General features: G+C 43.4%; 1 protein-coding gene across 1 annotated transcript in view; it reads right to left on the reverse strand.

Annotated features, from left to right (window-relative positions):
* Positions 1 to 547: 547 nt before the first annotated feature.
* Positions 548 to 9,005, reverse strand: part of CPM (carboxypeptidase M) — a 13,525-nt gene continuing 5,067 nt past the window's right edge. The window contains exons 2-7 of the mRNA XM_010176880.1: positions 5,885 to 6,057; positions 4,220 to 4,404; positions 3,796 to 3,966; positions 2,819 to 2,971; positions 1,633 to 1,781; positions 548 to 797 (exon numbers count right to left, since the gene is read on the reverse strand). Coding sequence (XP_010175182.1) covers positions 564 to 797; positions 1,633 to 1,781; positions 2,819 to 2,971; positions 3,796 to 3,966; positions 4,220 to 4,404; positions 5,885 to 6,057 — 1,065 coding nt within the window. The 3' untranslated portion in view covers positions 548 to 563. The remainder of the gene's footprint in view (positions 798 to 1,632; positions 1,782 to 2,818; positions 2,972 to 3,795; positions 3,967 to 4,219; positions 4,405 to 5,884; positions 6,058 to 9,005) is intronic.

Consider the following 9,005-nt stretch of genomic DNA (forward strand, 5'->3'; position numbering starts at 1 on the left):
ATCAGGCTTCCAGCTTCCACTTGATTTCTGTCTTCTTGTCTTATGTCTCTGTTACTGGTCTTTACCTTATTTCATCCCTGAGCAGTCCTCATCTGTCCAGGTAACAAAGAACGTACGTAAAAATGCCATTTATAGCAGTGGCTTTATTACAGGAAATGAGGATTGAGCTAGTTGCTTACAGCTGTATGGCACATGAGCTGCTGGTGTGATGAGGAACCCGAGTCTGCATGAAACATGGGCAGTGCAGTCCTCTTTTTTTAAACTCAGGCAAATTTTTCAAATGTACTTGTACTTTCAGCATCAAAGTTGTACAGTTACCTGCACAGGCTGTGGAGAATTCCTTTAGAGTAAAATACTTATGTAGAAAAATATGATAGTTATTATAATTAAAGTAAAACATTTGATTATCGAGCCAGTAGTTTACAAAATATAATAAACATGATTGTAAATCTGAGACTTTGGTTTATAAAAACATACATTCTTTTGCGTATACAATTCCTGGTCTGAAAAGCCACATCTACGCGGGAAGATTTTTGCCTTACCATCTCATGTCATTCCTGACCTCATTTGGAAGTTACAAGCATAACGGTCATTAAAACCAAGATATGTAGAGTTGGTTTTACTGCAGCTGAAGCCCGTTCAAGCTCCTGGTAGAGAGGAATTTTGGGACATGAAGCAGGTTGTGATCTGCTAGAGAGTTCTGAGAACGAGAAGTCATGTTTCAAAGCACTGAAGTTACCAGTGTTGTCAGGTATTTCCACTGTCTTCAGCATCGTTTCAACTCCTGGTACAGTAGCCTAGGAGCAAACGTGAAAGATTTCTCACTTGGTTTGAAACACTGAGTTCAGCTGTGAAACAGTCATTGTCTAATGTGCTTATTTACACTTTCACCATAAAGGAAAAAGTGTTCTAAACCTAGAGCACACAGCACACAGAGTTTGAGCACACAGAATGAGAAAAAAGTTTTTGACATTACAGGAATATGACTTAACACCCCCCCTCCCCCCCCTTATTTATAATAAATAACTTATTATAAATATTTTTATAAATTATAAATATTTATTATTATAAATAATAAAATTATTATAATGGGGGGCACCACACACTAGAAGAGAGGGAATCCTGCAATTAGTCTTAAGCCTAAGGCCTTGGCTGGCAGCAGGCAGAGCCTACGCTGCACAGATGTTCTCTAATACCAGCTGCTGACAACCGCCGCAGAGAAGCCATTTTGGCCCAAGGAAATAACTGTCACTGACACAAAGTGTCAGTCTGCTGCTGCTTGGGGCCAGATGGATCCCAGCCTCCTCCTCCTCACCCTTCAAGAGCTCTGTGGTTTGTTTCAGACACCTCAAGCTAGTGTCTCCGTGGTCCAGCCACTCATCCCACCCAGGTCAGATGAGTGCTTATCTCTGGATGTTCCGGGGCCTCAAGATCGTACTATATTAAAAAAATTTCCTTTCTGCTGACTCATGTTTTAAGATACTATTTTATTTTAAGTCTGCTAAAGAGTCTTTACAGCTCCTGTATATGACTTGAGCAAGGTCAGCTCATTCGTCTGTAAGGACCCTGTCTCACTGTACCCAGGTTCTCGATGCAATTAGAAACAATACTTTAGTAAGGCCGCACACTTACATTGATCACATATGTCCCAGGCAAGAGGAGAAGAAAGTACTCCCCTTGTTCATTTGTTCGGTAAGGGCAGACATGAGGCCTTCCTTTGGCTTCCACGATGGCATTGGGAATAGGATTCCCGTTCTTATCGGTAACTTGACCCTTGACACCTGTGAAAAAGAGAGGAGAGAAAGATCACAAGCTGTAAGTGGAGTGAGCCTCCTCAGAGAAAGTCAGACTGTGTGCTGCTGGATGCACTCACAAGGCTATTATTTCAGTGACTTTGAGCACATCTAATAATATCAGTTCTGTCTTACTGAACGGAATTAAAATAGAAAACCCTTTGTTGTTGTTAATAATAGATTTTTACCCTCACATTTAGAAAGCAGCATTGTAATCTCCACTTCTAAATCTCATTTGCTGAAAGCATCATATGTACTTATTGTGTCTTTTACTGAAGGGCTTCAGTCTTCAGTACTGATTTGGGGTTTTTTTGCCCCCCTTTTTTTAAAATTAAAGTCAGCCTCTTATCTAGTACTTCTCAATGGCACAATACCAACAATGTCTTCTTATGAAGTAGTTTCCCTTAAATTCTCACAGACCACCTTCAAGGCAGCACTGAACAAAGATAAAACAGCAGTCAGACATTCCGGGCAACAAAGTGCAAGATAAGCAACAGATTTATGCAAACCCTTCGACTTGTAAAGTACCACTGCTTCACTAAGCAGCAGCTCTGCTAACTGTGAAGTCAAGATCACACCTAGAAGGGCCTTTAAAAAAAATAAAACCCAAGCAGCAAAGCCCCATGAAACACTGTGCATGTGCACACGGGCGCGCACGTTTAGAGGCCTCCAAAGTAAATGGCTGCTCGGGAAAGCAGAGTCCCCAGGGGGGGTCTATGGTCAGATACACCCCCCCTTGCTCCTCCCCAGGGGGGGTGTATGGTCAGATGGCCCCAGGGGCCTGTCTCTTGCTCCTCCCACAGCACATTTTAAGCCCTTGCACCACTGTAGTAGTGCCCATTGCCCCACACCTGGCACACCTGTAAACTCTCCTCCCTTACCCATCCCTGGCCTTGCAACAGCTCCCAAGTTCACGCCAGAGCTCCTCACCCGTGAGCTCTGACACTGACCCAGGCTGCTGAAGAGTTCCCACTGCCCACTGGCCTGGCCTCAGCTTTAGCTCCCTTCCTCGTTCACATACCCACCTAGATGTACTTGTTTTATATATTCGATCAGAGCGACTTTGTTGTCTCTCCAGAACTTTTCCAGCTGGTCTTCTGGAGGATATTTACAGCATGACAGCTCCAATGTAATTTCAAAACATTGTCCCCAGATATAGTTGTAATCCTGCATTCCACCTTAAAAGTGAAATAAAACAATATTCAGCTGCAAAGAACAACAAATTCAAGCTAGAAGAAAAACAGGAGAGTTAAAATGTCGGCACACCTGAAAGAAAAGTAAACCAGATAAATTATTGCTCAGTGCCACACTTGCATTTACTGCTTCCTGTGGAAAACCAACTTAATTACCCTAGTTACGTGTACAGCGTTGTTTCCTAAAGCACAGTGGCATTTCAGGAATGATGATTATTATGGCTGAGGAAGGGTGGGTCTTTGACTTACATTCATTCAAGCACTCCCACCTAAATAGGGGCAGATAAATTCACAGCCTGGCATAGAGTTTGCCACTGCCAAAGCCATCCTAAGAGCTTTTTAAGGCTTTGAATTCGGACTGTGAAAGCAACACACAGTGCTACAGTACACAAAGGACCCGTATTCTACACATAAACAGTAACAAAAACATTTATTGCAGTAATAAAACATTGAAAAAAAAAAAGGATAATATATGAACTGAAGATTGGTTTCCTTTCTGTAAGGATAAGAGCTTGGTGTCACACCAGTGCGTGCACACGTGTGTAATCGATACAGCTACACGGGCCTTCAGAAAGGGCACAGAAGCAGCCAGACAGCAGAGACTGCCCCGTTCACTCGGGTAACTGCTGAGCAGGAGAGTCTGCAATACCCAGGTCCTGCTCAGAGAACCTGCATCAATCTGTTGGCTTACTCTCCATATCAACCCTCTGCTCTGGGCAAAATCGCAGCCCCTTCATCATCAAAGATGGCAGGAGAAAGTGAGAACATCATACCTGAAGCAGCGAAAAAAATGTCACTGACATTCTTACCTTCCAGCTGGTACCAAGAATACCCGTTGGTAATGCCTTCTGGAAAGGTTTGTCTGTTGTCACACCCAGTCCCTTTGTACATGCTGGCATGGTTGAAAGAATAGGTTTTTGCCAGATGAATAAAGACATCATCATCTGGAGACCTGCTATAGCCTTTCAAAGAGCTGGTAACTGTGGAATAAAGATAGCCATCATGTAGCTCTCACTACCAGTAAACATACAGTGCTGGCTTACATACAGGATAAATAAACATCTCCCAAAGAGCCATAGCAGGCAGAGACTTTTCATGAGGTTTATCAAAGTCTGCCCATCACAGCTCAAAAGCTGGAAAATGCTTGCAGAAATCCTTATAAATCTTGCTTTGGTACAGCTAACGTTCCTAAACCAAATCAGCTGTGGAGGAGAGAGTTTGTTACCAACTTACCTGAGTTACCATTATCAAAGGTGTAACTGGCAACCAGGGCACCCCCATGCAAGTTTGCTGAAAGAACAAACGTTTCATTTTTTATCCAGTTCATCACTGCTTGAGTCTCTGGCTGAATGCTAACGTTGTTACTTTCAAAGGCATCAGGAAAGTTTCTGTTCAGATCTTCTCCGTTCTTATTGTACCTTAGACAGAGAGAAGACATTCCCATTACTGTTTTGCCTACAGACACTTCCACGTCGCCAGCCTCCCAGTACTTAAGCTCTGTGTCGTGCTAGTGCCTTCAGGAAACAGGCAAGATGACCATTGCAAATCTTCTTGAGCATTAAGAAGATGGACTTCAGTTTGCTTTCTGGCAGCACTGGAATTTTCATAGGACACAATAAAACAATTATTCTATTATATATCAGGTGGAAACAGTGAATAACATGCCTACAGCATGCACATACCTATACAGATGTGAATTGGGAAAACCTAAGCCAGATAAGGAGGATGTTACTCTTCTGTGTGTGTTTTTCACAGTTGCATAGAAGATGAAGGTAACTACTGCAGGGCTGTGTCCCTTGTACTGCTGTCACTCTGGACATAGAGCAAAAAAACTGACTCAAACACAGGATGTATTTTCTGCTCCGTGCACCTGAAGGCCCAGACTGTGCACGTTTTCTTCCTTTTTCACTCAGCCAGGCCAGTACAAGAGTAGAGGGTCTTTAGTGTCAGCTGTATTAATTTTTAAACTCTGTCAGTTAAACTCTATCTATTTGACAGTGAGGGAATAAAAAAAATACCACTCTCCATAAAAGTCCTATCTATATGCTGAGGAATAAATTTATTTCCTAATAGAAAGGAAGGCCTACACCAGTCACCTAGAGAACTAAACTACCTAAACTATCTTTTCACTTGCTTCCGATGTTGCCACGGCCAGTGATCCAAGAGAACTTCTATCTCACAAGTTTGCTTTTTCTGCACATTCCAAATTTGTCCCTTTGGCATTTCTTCCCATTCTCCCTTTCTCCCCTATTCTTCCTTCTTCTAGCTTGTTAAACTTTTCCTCCTCTTTTTGGTCTCTGCAATAGCTATCTTAAAGAATGCAAAAGTAGCACAGGATGCAATGCTAGGTTACATTTGCTTCTGCACAGGTTTTTTCCCTAGCACAGCTATTAGCACAGCACCTATTATCGCTACCTCTGCTTGCTTAACTCATCCCTCGTACTAGATCCGCATTCAACATGATCTTTAAACACATTTCTAGAAGTCCATTCAACAAGCTTAGACACACCTTTTTCTCATTAAGAAGGGTTACAGAGTTCTCCCATTGAAACAGATCCCTGTGGGTGGAGTTTTCCCTTTTTTTTTTTGTAGCACCCTACAGGTCTAAATAGGTAATTGTGCTTCTGTTCACAATCTGGGTCCCCTGCCTAAAATATTATGTCATGCCGACCAAATTGCTCCAGCCACACCACATACAAATACCAGTCTGACTCAGCCTTCCAAAAACTCTGTGCTGTAACAGTGCCTCTTCAGAACAGCACAGGCCAAATTAGCCCTAACACATCCTCTAGGCTATCCTCTCCATCAAGCATGATTCAGTCTCTTGGCCATTACTCCCTGATTATTACTCCCCACCCATTTCCTTTACCTACTCCCACCCTCCTAAGTCACCCTCACCTTCCTCGTGTGTAGTAACAGTCAGGCACTTTTGTAGCTTCAAAGCCATCAGGATTCATTGTTGGCATGATATGAATCCGGGTGTTATTGAGCAGCCGGGTAATAACTGGGTCACGTCCATAGCTGGTCACCAGGAAGTCTATCAAATGGAGCAGGAGTTCTCTCCCAACAGTCTGAATAAAGAAGCACAGATTTTATTTTAAGTCTGCTATGAAGGAAGAGGAGGAAAAAATAAGACACACCACCTTGCACTTACAAGTTTTTGTTACTGGATTACAGACATACAAGAGCATTCTGGTTGGCACTGTTTTATTTTATGCTCTCCCCTAAATATATTTAAAGTAATTTAATTATTCACTGGAGGTTTTTCACAAGGATTTTAAACCCAGAGCTGCTTCTGTCACAGGAAACTGTGTCAGCTGCACTGCTGAAGTCCTGCATGGATAAAGCAGAGCCTTATAAAAACCTAAAACCGCACAGGCTGCCTGTTAAAAATCACGTGGGCTTGGAAACACACCACTGTGTTATCGCAGCTGCACTGCAGCGTCCGCTCTGGGCTGATGCCCGAGGAACCCTGGGCCCTGCACATAAGCGTCAGCGCTGTGCATGGCCACTTGGCAGTGATGGTTCAGGAGAAAGGAAGGAGACACCTTCCATGTTTTCCAGGGTGCTACAGAGTAGGAGGTTTTTATGTTGATCCCCTTTTATAGAACGACAACTTTAATACAGGATCAAGAGAGGCCCCATAGACACTTCTGTCACATTCTCTGTTACATTGCTTCATTCTAATGTCATGAACACTGGCACTGGGGAAACCAAACAGGTATGCATAAATCCCTAGAAAAAGAGATGGAAGGACATTTGGATGTAGACTTTGGATCAAGGAAAGGCAGTGGCAGAGAAAAAGCTAAATACATATTTTTGTTCATGTAAGTTTGTATAGGTTGTGAAAGCTGGCATGACATCTCCCTTTACTCTATCAGATTTCAGGCAAAACAGCGACAAGTTCCAGCTCCAGTGAGTTAAGAACAATCCTATTCTGCCCCAGAAACCACTGGCTCCGTGTTCACTGGACCATACTTTCCAGCAGCACTTTCTATAGCACTGTGACCCACGCCTCAAGGGCGCTGCAGGCTCCTAAGCCCCAGCTGGGATGGGAACAATTCAAAACTCGCAACTAGGTGTGCTCTGGAGATAATTTATCTGTACTTTATCTCCAAGAACAAAGCCTGGTAAATCACTGCAGGCTCTAATTCAGAGCATCTCAGTATCTTTCAGAAAGTCTTGCACAACTAAAGTGGAAATACTGCAATTTTTTTTTTATTTTTTCTCTCTGAAGTGGGGAACATGGAGTGGCATTACTGGATGAACCTGGTGTCACAGATAAACATCTCACTGTTTTCAGACTGGTACAGGCTAAGGCAATAGGCAGGTGAAAAGGAATATTTCTCCACAGCTCTTTGCTGCATTAATATCTTGGTGGATTTTCACATGGGTGCGTTTTAAGTGGCAAATCCTGCTCCAGGTGTTAAGGTAAAGAGGCACAGACACCAGCAGGAGCTCTGCCTGCAGGAGCTGAGCTGGTACATGGCAGGGCAAGGAGGGCTGAGCCTAACTGCTGTTCAGGTTGGGAGCAAACTGTAGCTTGCTGGTTAGCTGGCAATTGCTGTTTATTGCAGAAGAAACAAACAAACAATGTAGTGCCACACATGACTCCACAAAGTTGCAGATCACACAGTTTTAAGGGTCATACTTGAAGGCAGCCCTGGTCTCCGAGTTGGTACTCAAGCAGTTCTGCCATGCTGGACAGGCAAATGGATGTTCCATGTGTTGTATTCCACTCACATGAGCAGGCTGTTCTGCAGGTTTGATAAATGTACTCTGTGAAACTTAAGGGATGCAACAGAACCTGTCTTGTACAGGCAGCTCAGTTCCATCTCTGGGTGATAGACATCTTGGGAAGCACACCAAGCTGGGGGACAAGGGGAGGGGGGAAGGGGGGGTGGGGAAGAAAGGAGAGGAGAGAAATCAGCCAAATCATGGCCCTGGGCATGAGAGATAAAGCCAGCAGACTCAGAAGCAGCAAGAACAGCCCTACCACAGACTAAACTACAGGCAAGATTGGACTGCTCTCTGGAGAAACTAGGAAAGTGCCTCTGCTTCTACAGCACTTCTCTTCATTGCCTGACAAAAAGACATCCAGAAAAGAAAGGGCAGAGAAGCAGGAACAGGAAGGGGAAAAAAGATAAAGAAAAGCAACAAGAGAAAGTGGTGGAAAAGCACAACGTTTATGAAGAATGGAAGGTGACCAGTTTTTCATAGATGACATTCTTTGCACTTAAAAGTTAAACCAAGACTTACTTACATATACACTGTTTTAAAAACTAACCCTATTTTATAGGATTCCTTGTACCCGAGTACTTGGCATATTAAACAAGTCAGCTGATCTTTATCACAGAGGCTTGGTACTTTGATCATTCACCAGTGGGGGAGAGTGTATTTATTACCACTCTGTTTTGGTGGAGTTACAGAGGGGCAATTTTGTTTTGGTCCAAAGTACCCTGCATTTCTTGAGAAAGCACATCTGGAGGTGTCTGATGGGAGGCAAAGGGAAAGTTTTTATTTCTGGGTAAGTATAGCTCAAGTTTTGATCAAGCCCTTGGAAGGCATCTGCTGCCCAGGCAAGCTTTACTCTGTTACTAGAGAGGTCAGCTGTACCTGTGGAGAAAAGTTCTGAGCCATTTATTTTCACTTTAGAGCTTCACATAAAGGATCTAGATAGACTGGAGGTAGGTTGCTGACAGCAAAGTCAAGGACAGACACCTTAACCTGTCTCTAGTCTAACACGAAGATGTAGAGAGCAGGGGACAGCCTTTATGTGGTCTGGGGCCTGGAGAAGACGTGGTGAATATTTGGTTTTAATTGCAGTATCCCAAGAGTGATGCCCAGGTGCACTGTTTTGCTGCAGCTCAGATGAGAGGTGACACAAAAGCAAAGGAAAAACCTTTCTCCCACCCTAGGGATACAGACATTAAGAGCAACTTAATGTCTAACTAACTTTCACTTCTCTGAAAGTGCACTTTCAGCTGTCAGGTTCCTGGTGTGCCCCAAAGGGAGAGTG

This window comes from Antrostomus carolinensis, unplaced genomic scaffold (assembly GCF_000700745.2).
Source record: "Antrostomus carolinensis isolate BGI_N321 unplaced genomic scaffold, ASM70074v2 scaffold18671, whole genome shotgun sequence".
NCBI classification, from domain to species: Eukaryota; Metazoa; Chordata; class Aves; order Caprimulgiformes; family Caprimulgidae; genus Antrostomus; species Antrostomus carolinensis.